At 42.5% G+C, this 20,073-nt stretch overlaps 2 protein-coding genes across 2 annotated transcripts in view; one reads left to right on the forward strand and one right to left on the reverse strand.

Moving 5' to 3' along the window:
• Nucleotides 1-995: 995 nt before the first annotated feature.
• On the forward strand, nucleotides 996-10,875 carry swap70a (switching B cell complex subunit SWAP70a). Its single transcript, XM_041936685.1, has 12 exons — nucleotides 996-1,124; nucleotides 3,161-3,301; nucleotides 4,310-4,483; nucleotides 4,609-4,836; nucleotides 5,301-5,447; nucleotides 5,721-5,829; nucleotides 6,004-6,185; nucleotides 7,815-7,922; nucleotides 8,507-8,673; nucleotides 8,968-9,166; nucleotides 9,515-9,611; nucleotides 10,334-10,875. Exons 1-12 carry the CDS (start codon nucleotides 1,029-1,031, stop codon nucleotides 10,450-10,452), a joined length of 1,767 nt encoding a protein of 588 aa, XP_041792619.1. The 5' UTR covers nucleotides 996-1,028; the 3' UTR covers nucleotides 10,453-10,875.
• A 5,093-nt stretch (nucleotides 10,876-15,968) lies between these two features.
• sbf2 (SET binding factor 2) overlaps nucleotides 15,969-20,073 on the reverse strand; it is a 95,495-nt gene continuing 91,390 nt past the window's right edge. The window contains exons 37-41 of the mRNA XM_041943164.1: nucleotides 19,942-20,049; nucleotides 19,632-19,822; nucleotides 18,466-18,553; nucleotides 18,250-18,381; nucleotides 15,969-17,348 (exon numbers count right to left, since the gene is read on the reverse strand). Coding sequence (XP_041799098.1) covers nucleotides 17,250-17,348; nucleotides 18,250-18,381; nucleotides 18,466-18,553; nucleotides 19,632-19,822; nucleotides 19,942-20,049 — 618 coding nt within the window. The 3' untranslated portion in view covers nucleotides 15,969-17,249. The remainder of the gene's footprint in view (nucleotides 17,349-18,249; nucleotides 18,382-18,465; nucleotides 18,554-19,631; nucleotides 19,823-19,941; nucleotides 20,050-20,073) is intronic.

Here is a 20,073-nt window from a genome sequence, read left to right on the forward strand (position 1 = left end):
ATATAGTTTGTTTTCTGGGTAGCTTGTGAATTTCCCGTCGTGGATCAATAAAGTTTTATCTTAATCTATGATATTACATCATGATTTATTTGTTGATTATATTTTGTATTATTGAACTAAAGTTGTCAAGTACGTGTAGTGGAGTAAAAAGTACAAATTTGCCTCTGAATTATGTTGGGAGTAGAAGAATAAATGAGCAGAAAATGGAGTAAATACAAGTATCTAAAAACTACCTAAGAATAGCACTTGAGTGATTGTACTCAGTTACTTTCCACCACTGGTTTTATGCACACAAAACACATCAAGACTTTATAAAATATAAACAGTATTTACAAGTACAGATTAGACTATTAACCGATTGAGAGGAAATTAGTTTTGCAATTATTCTGACAATCATTTCGTCTTTTCATGGCTCTGGCGTCTCAGATGTGAGGATTTGCTGCTTGTCATATCAGTTATTTTAGTGAATTGAATGAATTGTTAATGGTGTAGAGGTTTGTACTGTTCAGAACTTTTACAAACCGAATAAGGATTTGATGAATGGAGAGATAAATCAGCAGATTAATTTATGATGAAAACAATCATTTGTTACAGTCGTGTACAAAACAACGAAAATGAACCAACTACAGCACTTAAATTCAGCTTTTACATAAATGCGTCCGTAATAATGACCGAGTGATACTTAATGGCATTTTTCAATGCATCGAATACTTTTAATGCATTGAGTACATTTTACTGATTGTACTTGCATACTTTTAGTTAAACGCAGGACTTTTAGTTGTAGTCGAGTATTCTGGTGTATTTTAGTGTTGCTGGTTCTTGAGGTTTGGACTTCCTGATGAGGGAACAGCCTGAACTGACCACTTTAAAATGATGACACTAAACTGAAGTAAACGTTATGTGGCGCTGTCATCACACTTGTCCCAGCTGCTGCCAACATCTCGCCTGTGTTTAGACCACACAGACTACAACCTGACACACAAACCCAGGACACCGACAGACAGACAGACCTCCTGGTGCCCGACAAAATGTGGCTTCGAGAGGAGCTTTTGAAATCCATATGGCACGCTTTCACAGCCCTGGACGTGGATCAACGTGGAAAAGTTTCCAAATCTCAGTTAAAGGTGCGTTTCACGTTTCTCTCCCTCTCTCTATGTGTGTGTGTTTGTGTGTGTGTACCGTTACTTTAAATCCCAGCCGTTACGTGCGTATGTAACGTTTACGGCCGACGTTCTTAATGAATGAATGTCACTTGTTTTCGTTCCCACGGTAACGTTCCACAGTTTGTGTTAGCTCATTTGATAAACTCACGACTAAACTCCATCTGTGTAACGTTTAACAGCGGTGGAAAGTACATATATTTACTCACACCGAAGAATAACTTTGAAGGCACTGGTACTCAGCTAAGATACCGTTATTTCCATGTGATGCTACTTAGTGGTGGAATGTAACTAAGTACTCATTTACTCAAGTGCTGTGCAGAAGTACAAATTTCAGGTACATGTACGCTTAAGTTGGCCTGCTTTATACTTCTATTCCACTACATCTCAGAGAACATTTTGTACTTCTTACTGCTTTATCTTAGAAATGATAGTGTTTATTTAAAAGTTGGGTTTTGAGAGATGCGCGGTTCTCACAGGACAGCCACGCTACAAACACATGATGATCTTATGGAATATGATGCATTGAAGATCAAACTAACCAGCAGAGCATAAAGTAGTTACAATTATCTTAAATTTAAACATCTACAGCAATAAAATGCAACATGCAGCAGTGATTTTAATCCAAAAACATCATATATGATAGTGAAACACTGACAGGGACCATTTTACTGCAAAATGACTACTTCTACTTCTACTAATACTTGCATACCTTTACTTAAGTAAGGTTTTGAATGCAGGACTTTTAGTTGTAGTGGAGTATTTTTTTTCTGTTTCTTTTAGAACTTTACAAAAGCAAAGGATCTGAATACATCTTCCACCTCTTCATATACTTCATTTCAGGGGAAAATATTGGACGTTTTACCACTCCATACATTTTATAGCTAAATAATTACTAGTGCTTTTTGCAGATTAGATTTTTACATAAAGTTATATGGTGATAAAATATGATGTAGCCTATTGTTACAGGTGACCCTTCTCATCAGCATACAGTTATAGAGCCTAAAGTGTCGGATTCAGCATTAAAATGTCTTCATCTGTCAGTAATAATATGTATGCAGATTATGCAATTCTTAGTCATTTAAAAGGGGCCAAACAATAAAATGAATTCATCTACTTTTGATACTTTTAAGTACATTTTGCTGATAATACGTGTATGTATGTTGTCGTATTGGTACTTTTACCTATAGTACACAAGGAATTTGCATAATGTATATTTCACTATATGCTGCAGAGATGCCAATATGTTGTGCTACAGATTCTCTCATTTATCCACCCATCGTTTAATCCACTTCTGTTGTTGTGAAAGAAGATGGAAAACCTGTCACAGGGCGATTTCCTGAGGCAAAGGCCAGAAAAACGTGGAGTTTTGCTGTATGACAGCCCAGGCCTGAGTTTGCTTGCCTGCTGGCTCTGACGTCTATGTGCCCAGCCTGACAAAGACACAGTCTGACTTCAAGGATCCTGCAGGGTTTTTCATCTCTCACATATGCTCTCTCAGCACTGCAGAGTGGCCAGGAAAGCTCTGAGAGACCCTATTTTTGGAGATGTATTTATGGTCTTTATATCACTGTGATAGCCAGTGTAAAGCTAACTATCCACCATCTCCAACCACCACACGTTGGACTGTCAGAGGAAACTGTTTGCATGTGGATTTTATCAGAATCTAATCTCTCCTTGCTGATGTGAAGTACAGCTACAGTGCTGCACAGTTAAAGGAAGGCAGCTTGGGTGTAATCCTCAACTATCATAGCTGAACCAGCCAGAAGAAAGAACCTTCAGTCTCAGAAGTGAAAGTTCACCTGTAAGAACAGAAGTAACGCTTGGCCAGTGATGCCTGTAAATGTCAGCAACTGTGTTTTGCATGTGAAAACCATCAGGCCTATCTTGAGCTTCATCTTTGCCTTAACAATACATAGATATTCATTTTCCAGCAATGTTCCCGAAGTGCTCATGTGTTATGGCAGTATTTAATTCATGTTCGAATTGTGTTTTTTTAGGTGTTGTCTCACAACCTGTGCACAGTGATGAAGATCCCTCATGACCCCGTGGCCCTTGAGGAGCATTTCAAAGATGATGATAAAGGGCCTCTGTCCAACCAGGGCTACATGCCGTACCTCAACATGTTTATTCTTGACAAGGTGGGGACAGATGCTGAGGCAGTTGTAGGAGAATGTGAGAGTCTTACGTTTGTAATCCAGTCAACAAGCTATAATTTGCCAAAATGACAACTAGTGCTGGGTGACATTTTTTAAAATTATTGCCAATATCATACCTGATTTTCAGTACAGCTAACACATTTTTTTTTCAATATCCTTATTATGCCGTCACTATGCATGTAGGTGCACAGCTATGCAGCAGTCTAGACACACTTACAGCAGAGGTTAAAGACAGAAGTTGGCTTTTGAGGTCTTCACTGGAAGAGACTATGGAACTGAAAGCAGACAAGAAAAACTGTGATAGATATTACAAATCAGAAAAAAATCAAACACATCCAAAAGATATTGTACAGGCATATTATTAGAGTATCAAGGAAAAGGGTTTCCTATCAAGCTTGGTTCGCGGTAAACTGATTGCAGGGAAGCTAAAACAGAAATAGAAAAAAAGCACCAACACACACTTCTCTCTTGAAGACTGTATGACACAGATAGGATGACTAATGCTGGCCTGGTGCGGTGTGTAGCAGAGGATATGGTTACCACTTCTTTGTTGCACCCAGAGTAAAGATGTGATTTGTCTTTATCTGTTGGTAGCACAATAAATGCATGGAGTTTGTAGATAAAATGGACTGCCTCCTTATACACTCTTTGCAAAGGGGGGGCTTCTTGTCTGCAGCTTGGTGAGCATAGTGTAATACATTGCAAACATATGTGTTCAAGTGTTACAACACTGACTCTCATGTCAGTAAACTGCTTGAGTTTCACTCTTTGCACTTGGAAGCTGTTTTCCTGCCTTTCTCCTGCAGGCCCTGACTTGAATAAAAATGAGGCCTTTAATTACATCAGGTTTGTACCTCACATCCTGCAGACTCGAGGTTCTGAAAGGAGACAAACACCAGTCTCCGACTTAGCATTTGTAAACACACTGTGCTCACTGGGGCTGACCAGTTTGACTTTGACTCTGACTGAATGCTGCATTTTTATTCACAGGTACGGCAGGAGTTTGACATAATGGAGTTCAACAAGATGTGCTGGACTCTGTGTTGCAAGAAAAATATCAGCGCTAAACAGCTACTAATCTCAGATAATGATGCTTTCAAAGTCTGGTGCATTTTCAACTTTCTGTCGGAAGATAAATACCCACTCGTCATCATTACTGAAGAGGTGAGGAAGATCCTTACAGTTGTTTTTACAGTAGCTTTTTTTTCACAATCGAAAAAAAACACAATTTCTAATCATCTCCTCAAGCAAACATGTTTTTAAGCTCTCCTGTCTGACCATCTCTTTAGATTGAGTACTTCCTGCGAAAGCTGACGGAGGCCATGGGGAGTGGATGGAGTGAGGAGAAGTTTGCAGATTACAAGCTGCAGCTGAACACAAAGCAAAACTGCCTGACTGTGTGGGAGCTAATTGAACTGCTGGGGATGGGTTACTTCAGCAAGGGCATGAACCCTCAAACCCTTTCCATGGGCATCACCGAGGTCTTTCTGGAATTCATCATGGATGTGCTGAAGCAGGTTAGACAGCACATAGACCCCACATGTACTGTTTACACAGGTGTCCCATATTGGTCCCTCCCTCCACACACATTTTTACAGTTGGGGTTAGATCTTCTAATAAGAGAAGAAGCAAATAAAACAATATTTCTAAAAGTATCAGCTCTACAATAATAGATATACTGTATATATTACAACCGCTATAGAACAGTAGCTGATCTCATTACTGGTCATTCACATATTATTGATGATAAAATGAATTTTACTGAAAACACCTAACTCTAACACTTGGATATGTTACATGTCACATCTACAGAATGTTACGTATGTACGTATATGCCAATTTTTTTGCAAAAATAATCAATTGTTTGCTTAATCATCTCAGTAACACAAGTTGTTATGTGAAACACGTAAATCACAGCGATTGTGTCAGAACAGTTAGTTGACTCTGATGTCTTTGTTTGCCTCCACACTGCATTCTGAAGGGCTACATGATGAAAAAGGGCCACAAAAGGAAGAACTGGACCGAGCGCTGGTTTGTCCTTCGACCCAGGTCACTGTCATACTACGTCTGTGAGGATCTGGTGGAGAAGAGAGGGGACATCATCCTGGACCAAGACTGCTGTGTGGAGGTTAACAGTCCATCCTTAAATATTAGGATGTGGGGTCATCTATTTCTAGTATTTGATACTGTATATTATATGTAAATAACACTGTTGGGCTTCATTATTTGGGAGTTCTTATGAGCAGATTTTAGCTGATATTTCCTGAAGGATTTGATTTAGTCCAGAAAGAGAATCAGCATGAGCCAAACAGCGGTTTGAATCTTTAATAAACCATGAGGGGTTTTGTACATTTAGTGTGATGCGACTGAGAGTGATGCCATCGTGTTTTCTCTCCTGCAGTCTCTGCCGGACAAAGAAGGGAAGAAATGCCTGTTTATTATCAAGTGCGCCGATAAAAGCTTTGAGATCAGCGCGTCAGATAAAAAGAAAAAGCAGGAGTGGATTCAAGGTAGCTTCATTTTCCACTTTTCTGTAGCTGCCCCATCACAAAGAGCCTCGTCATCTCCGTCAGACTTTTTTTTCTTTTAAATGTCATGCTTCCTGACTCAGCAGTGCATCTGTAGTCAGACTGTTATGGCGGTAACTCAGCTAGTGATTCCCCTCTCGCTCCATCTCGTGGCAGCTACTCAAACGTGCATCCAGCTGCTCAGGTTGGGGCTGTCGTCTCCGCACCGCGAGGCCCGGCTGAGGCGCAGGGAGCTCCGGCAGAAGCAGCAGGCGGAGGAGGAGGACCTGGCGGAGAGGATGAAGCAGCTCCAGGTGGCCAGTGAAAACAAACAGAGACAGCTGGAGGCTATGAGGAAGGTACTACCCCATGATCAACACTTAAAAAAAAATGGACAAAAGCACTTTGTTGGGTCCGATAACGTCACACACCGTTGCCTTCAGTGAACACTTATGTCTGACATATTTTCTCTGTTATTTTCAAGTAATTGAAAGAAAAAGGAGCACAGATGAAACAGTTTGAGGGGATATAATGTTCCCTTTTGGGCCAATCAGTGACCTAAATGTCCTTTTTTCTAATTGTTTTAAATAAAATTACACAATTTAGTGCAATACAACAACATTGCTTCAATAAAATAAACAGAGCGCACGGAGAGGATCACTCTGATACAGTTTTAAAAACTGAACATAATGTAAATGTAGTACTTAATGCAAAGCAGCTTTATAATATACACATTGCTGTCATGATGAAAGGCACTAAACAAAGCTAAATATGAGGGAAAGAGGCGCTTTATTATCAAATGTGTAGCTGTAACAGGTTTGTCAGGTTAGGAGGTAATTTTGTAAATCTTGATACTCGATGACAAAACATACAAGTAAATCTCAAGGAGGGTTTTCACTTACTTCCTCTTAATTTTCAGTTGTGGAGAAGGTTGTGGTTGTGGTTGAAGGTTATAACGATTGGTGTAAGTCCATTGCCAGTAAAAAAGGTCAGATTTTCAGTCCACTTCCCATTTTGCATATTTTGGCTGAAAATAACCTAAATGCCTAATTGATTTAAAAAAAATAGACTTGATGCAGCAGAACATTCACACTGAAAAGGGAAGTTAAACCTGCTATGCAAAAAATGGTCTCCTTACTTCTCTTTTCATGCTGCCAGATGGCATTTTTTCAAATGTCAAAAAGGGCGTTTATTTTTTTTCAGCCCAATTCTCATTAGGTGTTTGAATGCTTTGTTCAGCCCTGGTCTAGGGGAACCTTTGGCAACACAAAGGTGCTCCCCCCAGTCTTCCCACTCCAAGAACGCCAGCAGCAACCACAAGCCGAGTTATCAACATGAGCAGTTTTATTTGTTTCAGAGGAAGAAAATAATCTAACATAACAAACAGAAAACACTCTAGATTACCCTAATTTAACTAAACCATAAAAACCTCCTATAAATGAGGGACCAGGAAAACACTTGGTTTAAACAAAAAGGCTTCGGCCTCCTGCTACTGCTCACCTTTGCTACTTACAGGACTTAACGGAACATTCACAACAGTTTCCACCGAACACACAACTCTAACATTTTATGATGCTACTAATCACACTAATACGATGGACTGGCGTTTTCTGGTGGTGGAAAGGCTGGAGAGGAGGAAGAGTGCAGTCAGCGGGCTGTTCAAATAGGTGAGGGATCCGCTCCTTGACCAATCGTGTGGCAGCAATCAGGCGAAGCAATCAAGCCAAGCAAGGGACAGGACCTGCTCCTTGTTCATTCATTCTTTAGAAACACACACACCAAGGAGAGAGAGGAAACTGTAAAAAACACAGACGAAACTAAAAATGACAGCTTGGATCTTTTACTAAGTCAAACGTTATGTAAGAGATGCGTCCTGAGCCACAAACTCCTCCCCGACCACCCTAAAGTTCTTTATGAAGTCCGTTTTGTCTTGGAGACTGATGTGACCTCAAGCGAAGCTCAGCTCTTCCCTCCTTTGTGTCTCACAGAAAATGGAAGAGGCTGCGGAAAGAGCAGCAATAGAGGAGCACAGGAGGAAGAAGACTCAGGTAGACCTGCAGGACCGCTACAGACTGGACCTGGAGAGAGAGAAAATGGTAAGCACTGTGCCCGAGTCTGCCTCCCTCGACCCGGCTCCTTAGTCCTGATCATGTGTGCGTGAGGTGGTGAAACACATGGTCTTGCCAAAAGCTCAAAGAGAAAATTACTGAATCTGAAATGAAAAAGTCCATCTTGTTATTCTATTCTTATTTTGTTGCCACGACCCGTCTGTGGCTCCGTCCTTCCAGGAAACCTAGCTAAAAAAAGTTCAGATGATTTATCCCATGATGTTGAGTCACCTTTTGTCTGAGTGTCGAGTGCACTGACTTATTAATCATCGCCATACTTCGGTGACTAAACAGATAAATGCCTTTGTGAGATAAGAAAAATTATTATTGCAAGTGAGATTGCATCATTGCATACAACACAAATGAGTGGTATACAGAAGAAGCTAAAATACAACAATACCATTGATTTGTAGATTATTCCTTGGTTCAGTTGCAAGGATGTGCAACATTGTGTGTGTGTGTGTGTGTGTGTGTGTGTGTGTGTGTGTGTGTGTGTGTGTGTGTGTGTGTGTGTGTGCGTATGTGTGTGTGCGTGTGTGTGTGTGTGTGTGTGTGTGTGTGGACTCATTCAGGTGCGTCAGCAGATGGAGGAGCAGGTGGCTCAGAAGTCCGGTGAACTGGAGCAGTACCTGCAGCGCGTCCGGGAGCTGGAGGACATGTACCACCGGCTGGAGGAGGCCTTAGAGGACGAGAGGCAGGCCAAGCAGGATGAGGAGGCGATGCGCAAGCTGCAGGCCAGGTCTCGGACACACACACGCACTCACACACACACACACACACACACACACACACACACACACACACACACACACACACAGAGTGAACACAGCAGGTTGAAGACCAACAGTGTGGGATTCCTGCCCTAGTCTGTAAAGACACTCTGAAGTGTCTGAAGTGAACATGAGCTTTTCCACACTTGTCCATGCGCTCTGGCTCCGGCTCCTCGTTTGCCTTCATCCTGAACGGGCACGACGTGGGTGAAACAGACAACTTAAAGAGAGTTTAAGCGTCAGTGCTGTGTTTCCCACCGCAGGCTGCTGGAGGAGGAGGCAGCAAAGAGGGCGGAGCTGGAGCAGATGCACCTGCAGCAGCAGAGGGTGCTGTCGCGGACCGAGGCCGAGAAGCAGGAGCTGGTGGCCGAGCGGCTGGCCAAGGAGAGAGACCTGCAGGCGGCCATGCTGCAGCTGGACAGCCTGGAGAGGGAGCGGCATGGAGCTCTGGAGCAGTATGAGGTCAGGTCATGCATGTGGAGGTTTACACTGATCTGAGAACGCCGGCGGAGACTTTATCTAGAAATCTACTGTGAAATTGTCTCTTGGCATCAGAAATATTTGAAATCTTTTTTTCCATTTAGTTCAGTAAAACTACTCTTTTCTGCCCGCCAGTGTGTTTGTATCACATCAAACCATCATGACTCATTAAGTAAGAGACATTTGCAGCTGCTCCCCCTGCTGACCGAACTGTTTCAACTCTGTCAAAACGTCCTTCGTCCCCTTTCTCTCGTCTCAGCTGACGTCTGCTCCAAGTTCCCATGATCTGATTCCTCTCTCTGTCTCTCACTTCCTCTTTATCTCATGTAGAAGGTGTCGAGGAAGCTCGAGCGAGCAGCAAACAAGACAAAGACTTGGAAGGACAAGGTGGCCAAACATGAGGGGCTGGTGCGTCTCATCCAGCCAGGTAGAGAAACTCACTGTTGTTCATTAGTAATTGCTGGTTAATTCATGAATTCATGTAACACATTCTGTCTTTGACCAGCATTCAAGAACTTTGCACATTAAGTTTATAGAAATGTGGCTTCTTGGTTTGCTCGTGCAAGATTTTGACAATTAAGGCCTTATTTACAAAAATGCAATGTACACTATATGGCCAAAAGTATGTGGACACATCTGTATTTGTGTGCTCTATTTATGGGCTTGCTGTTCCAATTCAATGCGATCTTAATGGTATCTCTACATAAGTGATGGTGTTCCTTCAGTTTTGTGGTAGCAGCAGACAGGAACAGCCTGTTCGTGTTTCGACATTCACAAATCGAGGCTCATAAGCAAATGGTTTGCTGTGGAACATCTTGACTGGTGGACTTCAACTCTGTCCAAGTCTTTTGAGATGAACTGGAATAAGTTTGGTCTTATTGCCCAACACCAGTGCCTGAAGGCAGCAAATCGCTTCCACCAGCATCCAAAGTGTTGCAGAAAGCCTCCCCTGGAGGGTGGAGGCTGCTGTGGCAGCAGATTAATGCAAACGGTTTTGCAGGTGTGTTTTTGGCCATCTTGTGGTGGAAGATGGTGCTAACTCAGCCCAGCCCCTGTACTTCATTCTGTTCCCAGTGCAGTGAAATGCAGCATTGATGTCTGTCCATCATGATGAAAGATGTCCCCTTCTCTTTTAACCTGGTCCTTCAGGTCATAAAGGACCTCAGAGGATCACTAACTGGGGCCCGGCTTCATTCACTGACGCTGAGCTGGAGCTGAGGAAGAAGTCGTGGCAGGAGAGGAAGAACCAGGGGGCCGAGGCTCAGTGAACGCTCGCAATGAGGAAGACTCGAATAATGCCAGAGCCGAACTGTGAAGAGGTTTGATAACACAAACTCACCGAGCCTCGCGATACAGTTTTTATTCCACTTTTTTTTAATTTTCCTTTCTGAATTTACGTGCTATGTTTAATATAACTACTTTGCAGTTTTTTCATGTTTTTTTTTTTTTTTTACATAAATGTATCATAATGTAAACTAGGATAAATAAGGAGCTGTTTACTGATATCCTGCAGGGTGTAACAGTAGATACATGTTCAACTCAAGCTCAGGTTCTCAGCTGAAGTTGACTGAATTGCGTCCGTTACAGTCATAACTAAGAAGATTAAAAACATCATAGAACACCACCTATTTTATATTAATGTGGGCGGGTAGTTTCATTCAGGTACCTCCTTCAGAAGAGGCTGTTTACAAATAAAGACCAATATGTCTCTAAAGAAAGCAGCAAGCTTCCACGTTTCTTTCTTTCACTGGGGGTTTAGACCTTGCTGTCATCATGACTCATCTACCTTTTGATCATGACGAAGTGCGTCCACCAGGTGTCGCCATATGAACGCAGTCCTCAAACTGAGCTGCTGCTGCAGGCGCATGTGGCAGCTTCCAGCAGCAAAACCCCCAAAACACTGACGAACACAGTCCACTCTTGTTTGCCTGCAAGAAATAACTGCATGGACAATACTTCTAAGATGTGTTGGGATGGTGTTGGTGGCTTCAGCCTTTTAACTGGTGGCGCTGAGAGTGCTCACTGGTGGTAGGTGTTATTGAAAAGAGCCGTGTTGTGCAGATCAGTTCATCTGCGAACACTTTCCAGCTTTCCTGTCATGTCGGTGGCGCTCAACCCCAAACCTGTTTGTTCCTGCTGAGGATGTGAATCTTAGGAAACAGGTCACATTTACATAGCTTCACTGAAGCTGAATCAGCTAAAGCAGCTGTACTGTTGATTGTTCAGTTCATATTTTTCAAAAAGCGTCACAGTTACCTGTCAGGGATGCATCAGAATCAGCACTGGACTGTGGTGGAAGCTGTACATTTACTCAACTACTGCACTTAAGTATAAACTTGAGGTACTTGTACTTGAGGATTTCCACTTAATGCAACTTTATACTTGTACTCTGCTACATCTCGGAGGGAAATATTGTACTTTTTACTCCACTACATTTGTCAGACAGCTTTAGTTACTAGTTACTTACTAGATTATTTATTCACACCCATCCTGATTGTGACAGTGATGCTACAAACAAATGATGATCTTATAGAATATGATGCATTGCTGTAGATTAAACTACCCAGCAGTGTATAAAATAGTTAAAATGAGCTCAAGCTTACACATCTGCAGCAGTAAAATGCAACAAACACATGAATGCAACAATAATATTAGTCAAAAAACATCAGAAGAGTAAAACACTCACAGGGAGCTACTTTTGATTCTTTAAGAGCATTTTGTAACACTTAAACACTCTTAAATTGGTTTTTGGATGCAGGACTTGTAGTGGACTACTTTTTACAGCGTGGTATCAGCACTTTTACTGAAGTAAAGGATCTTTGTCCGCTGCTGGTGCCAGGAGAGGAAGCATTGGACGGGTGCACCTCCAGCTACCTGCCTGTTTGTCTGGCAGGTCTGTATGTGTTGCACAGTATGACTTCACTGTTCCAGTCATCGCCAAACGAGATGAATCACACGTGATGATCAGTGACGTGCAGCAGCCAGGGCTCAGTGTTGCTGCGTCTCTGTGTCAAAACAAATCAGTCAGTGCAACAAAGGATCACTGTTCTCACAGGTACGCCTCACCTTTGTGTCCCCTGCCCTCATGTCTCTGTGAAAAAAGAGACAACCTCGCAGGATCACTGTAACTGGGTGAAACCACCAACTTGTTTGTCTCGTGTCTGCCAGCCAGCCCGCACAATGAGTGTCTTTACTTTGGGATGCAAAAACTCTCAAACCACCTTAACTTGTCCCTCTCTGAGAGAGGAGCGGGAAGGACAGAGGTGGTTCATGTTGAGTTCAGAGTTGTCAGAGCAGGAGATGAGATAAGAACGTGCATTCATATGCTCATCTAACAGTCAGCACCGTGCAGATCTCTTTATACCGGTGGGTTACCGATAAGATCAGATATGGAGACAGATTGGCCAAATCTCTGAGCTAATATTGTAACCAGGAATGTGGTTTACCACCAAAACAGATCATTTCATCCACAGAGCGTCTCCTTTTATGGACGCCTTTGTTCATTCTTTAATTGGTGCACCATTAGATAAAACGCAGAAATATTCAAAAAGAGTAGAATAACCAGCTGATGATTGATAGAATTCAGGCTTGTCGGCAGTGTTTCTCTTGAATTGTTAATCTGGTGTCTAATAAATAGATTTGCTGTTCACATTTCTTCGACCAGAGATATTTATATCCCAGAATCTGAGAAACATGTGGCGCTTTTTTTTTCTTTTTTTTTTTGTGCAAAGACTATTCTCAGAATTGGGAGTTTCTAATCTCCGGAGCTAAATTGCACAAGCTTCTCGACATTCCAAAAATAAGGATGTGTCTCGCTGTCTCACCCTCGCCCCCATGTGACTGAAAAGTACTCTAATGCCCGTGTCCAATTCATCTCAGTCCTGTCCAAAATATCCTCATCGAAACTGATTTGAAACAGGGACATTTTTTGGGATTGTCTGCTGGTGAAAAAATGTCTGGCAGATGCCTGTTTGCTGGGTTAGATGACTTCCCACAGTGACCTCACAGGCCTGAGCATTTCACATGGCTGAGTGGAGTCCGAGAAACTGTGGGTCACTTAGACCTGCAAGTGAAAAACATCAGGGCCTCAAAGAACACTAAGTGGACTACGGAAACAGACACTAGTGCAACCTTTAGAAACCCCCACTACTATCCCATAAAGCTACAAACCAAATGTGGAATTGTGCTTTTCTGCTCATGGATGAGCGGGCGGTGTCCGGATAAGATCATCTGGAGCTCAGTTGATTCATGCATTTGATAATTTCCCAACCAGACCCCCATGTGCTGCAGGCGGCTGACATCATACTGATTTCTAGGGTGGGACGAGATGATGTGTGTCAAACCAGTGAGATCAGCGTTTGGAGTTGTTTCGAAGAATTTTGGAGCAGGTGCCCGCTGAGGGGCCACAGGGCTTTGAGACAGAAGGGCCCCCAGCAGCAGGGAAATCAGCTCTCCCCCTGCCCACATTGCACAGGCACCCAGGAAATGGGAACTGCTACACAGCACGCATTCATTGCAACCACAGGACTATATGGATAATGGGATTTGGAGAACCAATAAAATAAATCAGTATCATCTGTCACTCGAGTATTTTGGGGGCCCGTGGAAAGGCCAATCAGATTATTCTTCAAGCTGTTTTCTCGTACAAGAAGCATTTACTGCAGCTGTGACTGTACATGAAGAGTCTGGGATCCAAAACCAACAGATACGTTCAATCCTGAATTTATAGACTGCTTTTGATTTGTCTTTTTATGTGAGAGCAGCGTGCTTCCAGCCAACCAAGACTGATCACACAGATGTCAGAAGTTACACCAGACCACTGCATTTAAAGATCCTGCTGTTCGTACGAATAATGGACACTTTTATCAGCAATTCTTCTTTAAAAAAATCTCTTGCAGTGGCTGTATAACCTAAGCCATGTCGTGGTTATGCAACTCCAAGCATCTTTCATCTCCTAAAATCTAAATACAATTAGCTTGCATGAATCTGGATCCAGTCAGAGGACTGCAGCTATGTAGAATCAATTGAATAAACGTGAGTAAAACTGCAGTTTCTGCCGCAGGAGGAAATGATTCCTATCATGCCATTCCACTCAATCCTGCTGGATAACTTCCGCTTCATCCCTCTGTTCGTGGGCAGAGGTCCTAATCTCCGTACCCAAAGCAAGAGGCTAAATATGGAGAGGACTGCCAGAGGCTCTGCCCAGATGTTGGCCTGCTGCAGCTCTGCACCTGCTGCCAGGACGAGCCAGCTGGGAGATCGCACTGAGGGACAAACACCCACCTCCTCCTTCCCCTCCAGAAAAAAAAAAAAAAAAAAAGTCCCCTGAGCTCTTCTTCTGACATTCAGCTTCCTCTCAGAGACAAACCTTCCTGGGACCGCACGAGTCCCGCTCCGAGCAGTCAACCAGGCGCCACTCAGCCTGAGCTGGGGCTCTTGCCCAGTCCCATATTCATTGCTGGCAAGTGAGACACCCCTCATCATCCTCTCCAGGCCCTGTTGCTGGCTCCAAGCAAAAAAAAAAAAAAAAACAAGAGCTGCAGCGGTGTCTCGTTACCTTTCATTGAGAGACAATCTTTAATAAAGACGATCTGTTCATAAGAGCCCTGAAAAACGTGGCAATTACAAGTGGTCTAAGTTTTCTTCCTGTATCCTATGACCCATTACATGATGAGACTGCGAGTCTACAGGCCTGCGAGTGGCTCTGGGGGGCTGTGCTTTGGCACAACAGCGCTTTGTGCTCATCGCTCATGTCAGCATGCTAACGTACTCACAATGATGCTTAGTTTAGCTTGTTAGCACTAAACACCGTACAGCTGAGGCTGACGGGAAGGTAATTGGTTTTGCAGGTATTTGGTCATAAATCCAAAGTACTGAAGTAATTTAAATGTGGACATCATGATGGTGCTAAATGAAACCGCTAACCGGTTTTGGGTTTTTTTTCGAGATTGCAAATTGAGGTGCAAATAAGGACAATAAGGAACAATAAGATGCAAAATAAGAACCATAAGGGTGCTAATAAGAACAACAGGAAAAACAAGAACAAGGTGCAAATAAGCAACAACGGAGCAAAAAAAAAAAAAAAAAAAAAAACAACTGTAGGAGTTGAAGGGCCCTGCAGTAGTGGATCTGGATGTTTATAATCAGAGAACAAATAAGAACAAACAGAGCAAAAAAAAATGTACAACTGTAAAAGTTTAAAGTGACTTTTGCCCTGCAGTAGATTCTCGTGCCATTTTTTTCCTCTTCAACGACAAAACACTGAATGCATTCTGTGCATGTTTGGATGGTTTATGAATTTGTCCCACAATCCCTCCTGTTTGTTTCATGCATTTCTGTCAGCATATGAAAGTCAGACTGTGTTTTCTTTTTAATTTATTATTATTACTGCAAAACAATACTGTAACTTTGCCAAAACATTTGTGCAGTCTTGATGTTCACTATGATTTAATTAAATCAAGTTTCAAGAGCATCCTTATAGATTCTCTTCCTCTCATTTCGCAGAATTCTTCACTGTGATGTAAAGTACAGTTATAGGTGATAATAATGTATGGTCCGTCATCGTCCATGCATCAGTAATAATTGTGCAGTAATACACTACTAAAGGGGCCACTCTTTTTACTTCTTTCACTTCCACACTTAAATACGTGTGAAAGTCAAATGAAATGCTGGCGTATTTTTACGTTGTAATTCCTACTTTAACCAAAGAATCTGAATATTTCTTTCACCGCTGTCAGCAAACCTTTTGATATCCACTCAGTAAAACAAGAGCACGATGTAGTTTCAAGTATGTTTGGTTTATTTTCAAAAAATTAGTGTCACCACAAAACATGGTACAAAGATACAGTAAGAGCTGAAACAAAAGCCTCTGACATCTTTAAGCAGTTTCATTCGTCTTTCTTTCTTTTTTGATGAAACTGTATAGGTTGCACAAACAGAAGGGACGAGACGAGGATCTCTGAAAACCACAACGTCCTATATGATATATTCATCTTCTTCTTTTAAAAGCCCTTAAAAGACACAGAGCCTGCCTGGACAGCTTGAACAGCAAACAAAAGAGTCTCCATTTCGTTTTCAGAACAATGTTTCATCACAAACAGGGAACAGGCCACTCAGGTTTTTGCACCAGTAACGACACATTTAAAAAAACAAGAAGACTTGTTGGTCACATTAGAATTAAGGTTAGAAAAGTTTGTTCAGTACATACAGTATATAAAATGAAATGTCACACAAGTATTTACAGAGAAAAAAAACATGAAGCCACCACACTTACAGTTACACTTTTAATAAAAAAAATAATTTACATTACATGAGACAAGTGTGTGTTACAGAAGTCAATACACATTCAACAAAAAAACATATCACTTATTTAAATAGAAAAAATGTCAGGTTTTGAACTCACTGTGCAAATTCTTTTCATTTAAACTGTCTTGAGGAAACGTATGTACATAGTAAAGTAATGCCTTTAGCTTCGCCGTCTGCATCTGTTAGAAAATCTATATTTGATAAGGAGTGCATACTTTAGAGCTAAGTGCAAACAAATTGCTTTTTCATGTTGTGCATTAAAATCTCTGAGTTTTTGGCGGTTCATACGGTTCTTTAAGCAGCAATAACCTTTCCTCGTAGTAAAATATCTGATAGAAATTATTTTATAGGCTATTTTCTATTTTTTTTTTCTAAGTTTAAAATTGAACCCACAGTTTGAATGGCCAGTGATATTGCTTTGATCTATTTACAGCTTAAGTAGGATAACATTTCCTTGGTAGTGCAGTCCCCTAGAACATCAGCTTATCTTCACTTCAGTCCTGTTGGAGGCACAGAAGAGGGAGCTGACAGCAGAGACGAATGTGTTCGACAGCCTGACCAGCTGCTAAGCAACAGGCAGAGAGGTGGATGGACGGCATTCATCCTCCACTACCAGGCACTTTGTTCACTGTGGTCCCAGAGTTTAAGACATCTGAAAGCTGAGTCGAGTGCTCGTTGCGTCTCTGCTCTCAGCCGCCTGACGCCACCTCTAACGTTCACCGTGGTGATGTCAGTGTTCAGAGGCTCTGCGGCTCGCGGCTCAGGCGTCCGAGATGCAGTTCTGGATCTTGTCCATCCACAGCTGAGCGCTGGGCGCGTCCGAGGCGCAAAAGTTGTAGACGCGCTTGCTGGTCTTCAGCTAGAGAGGGTGTCGGACAACAAGTGTTAAATGAGGACCAAAGGGATGGAACAGACTTGAATGTGCTAACTAAATAAACCAACAGACCACTTTGCTGTCCTTGACACTGACAGAAAGGTTAATCTGTATGGTGTGGGTGCATCAGGCTGCTAGTAACCGTCCTCCCTTTTAATGTTGAGTTGCAAATGTGTTTTCAATATGCTTTTAAATCAAGTGTGACCCACTGTAATGTTGCCCATTGGTTTGTGGAGTACCATTCTGAAGAGTTTATCATTATGGCTGTTGCCATTTTGGTTTTTTGGAGCCAAAAGTGGCCATATTTGGATGAGAGGGTGGAGCTGGGAAGGATACGCATTGCTACACCTCGCATCTGACTGAGAACTAGAGGACATGCCCTGGTAGCAACTCGTCAGTCACAATCGCCCTAAAGCACAACGTCCTTTATCGGCTATTTTACTCTAAATGGGACCATAATTAAAGAGGACTCGAAACTAGCAATGAAGACCATAAACTCATTAGGAAAACTTTTACTGAGGCAATAAATCCAGTGAGAAGTAGGGTCATTTACAAACAGACCCCTGCTGGTCATTAGAAGGAACCCAGGTTTAAGGCACTTCCAACCTGGACGCTCCGTCTATTATTCATACAGTCCATGTTTTAAACACAGAAACTGCTAGCAGCACACCTCTTAACAATATTGTCCATGTGGCTGCAGAGAAACAGATGCTCTCCCTTGGGGATCTCTAACATGCAAGCTGTGATTTGCAACACGAGATGATTTCCCTCTCACTCATCTCGACACATTCCACGAATCAAAACTAATTCCATACTTTCAGCTGTCCATGAGCATGTCAGAACCCCGCAGGAACAACAACCATTTGTGAAACACCGATGTACTCACGTCAAAGAAAGCCTTTTCACTGATGTGTTTGGGAGCTCCTATAGTGGGGGCAGCGATCATCACAGACTCCACCTCCGCCAGGTCGATGTGGCCTCTGCAGTTTGTGTCCTCCCCGGTGTCGTAGTATCTCAGCTGTGAAGACATCAGCGTTAAACCTGCGGTCTATCACTCTGGTTTTAGTGATCCTTAAACATGAATGTGGTGTGACTTGCTCACCTGATGTTTTGTAATGTCCAATACAAACCAGCGAGGTTTCCAGCCTTTCAGCAGCGCTCCACGTTTATACAGGATACCCTCGTAAGACCTGAGAAGGGAAAGTGCATTTTAGCGGGAGAAGCAGGCCAGCATGCTCCTCAGAGCAACATTAACCGGTATGTTATCTGTTAGTGGCTTTCTGGCTATGAAAACCAAAATTAAGTGAAGCTGACATCCCTAATTTAGACTGGATGTTATGTCTCTGTACCTTTTGGGCTGCACGAGTACAGTCAGTTTGAACAATATTTGTAACTTGTTATTATTTTTGATTAAAGTCAGATGGAGCTCATCTCAGCATCTGCATAGAAGCAAAGCCTGACTGGCCTGTTTCTCCACATGTACGAGCTGCACTGTACATTGTGTTCTCATGGTGTAAAGAGGCCAAAACTGGGTAGTTTTATCGTCTTTCAGGGGTCACTGGTGGAAATGTCTACTCTCATATTTCAAGTTCCTCAAAGCTGTGGAGCTTATTTACACCTAAAATACCACGTGTAAATGATCAGCCTCAGCCCGTCAACAACCTGTCGAGACACTTCAACACAGACATGACCTTTTTTTGCACACATAGACAAAAGAGAGCAAAATATTGAAGTTAGCAGTATAAATAATATCACTGTATTGCAGGAGAGTAAAGTGCAAACACTTGATTATTTTACAGAAAATTTCGATGATTGTATGATTTATGGACGATATGTCATGCAAATACGATGAAAAACAGCGACAATGTTGGTGCACACAGTGGTTGTGATTTCAAAATACTTAATGAACGTTAAGTGTTTCTGACCCACTTCATCTGTTAAAACTTTTGTCTGTCAAAATATTATTTGGAATGTAGAGGACAAGGTCAAAAAAATTATTCACATATAAGCAGATTTTAATCAGTTTGTCCAACTTGGAGGAAAATATCCAGATATTAGAGCCAAGAGACTGTACTTTAACCTCGCAGTAATTGTAAAATTACACACCCAGAGTTTAACAGAGTACAGACGATCCTCACAAACACGACACACGGCATACCACAGCACTGACTCATGGTCCAAAACTGGACCAGCCGCTCGGCAGCAGTTTTGAGTCAATCAAATGTGGACTTTTTATTTGTTCCGGCACTCAGGAAGTTCACGACCCACCTGTTCTCCTCGCTCTTGGGGGTGAACTGGTTGTAAAGTGTTGCAGCGCGGCGGTTGATCCCGTTGGCCGTGGCGGTGCTGCGGTCTTCGGCCAGCGCGCTGTCTGGCAGGTGCAGCATGGAGCGCCGCTGGAAGGCCTGCAGGCTGGACGTGGGAATGAGGCCTGAGAGCGACACCGACTGTTTACGGAGCTGCAGACATGCATACGAATGGGGGAAAAAAACACACGAAAGAGCAGTGTTACACAGCCGAAGAACCTGCTTGAGATTTGAAGTACACGACACGTCACCATTATTCTTCTAACACGCACATTTCCTTCCTGAGCGAGGTCTTCCTGAACGCTGATTCTGACTCTTTCCAGAGTTGTCTGCCATTTCTCAGGGGCCTGGTTCAGCTCACCCTCCAGCTTCTCAATGTCCTGCGGCCAAGAAAGATGACAAAC

Source organism: Chelmon rostratus, chromosome 1 (genome assembly GCF_017976325.1).
Source record: "Chelmon rostratus isolate fCheRos1 chromosome 1, fCheRos1.pri, whole genome shotgun sequence".
In the NCBI taxonomy this organism is placed as follows: Eukaryota; Metazoa; Chordata; class Actinopteri; order Chaetodontiformes; family Chaetodontidae; genus Chelmon; species Chelmon rostratus.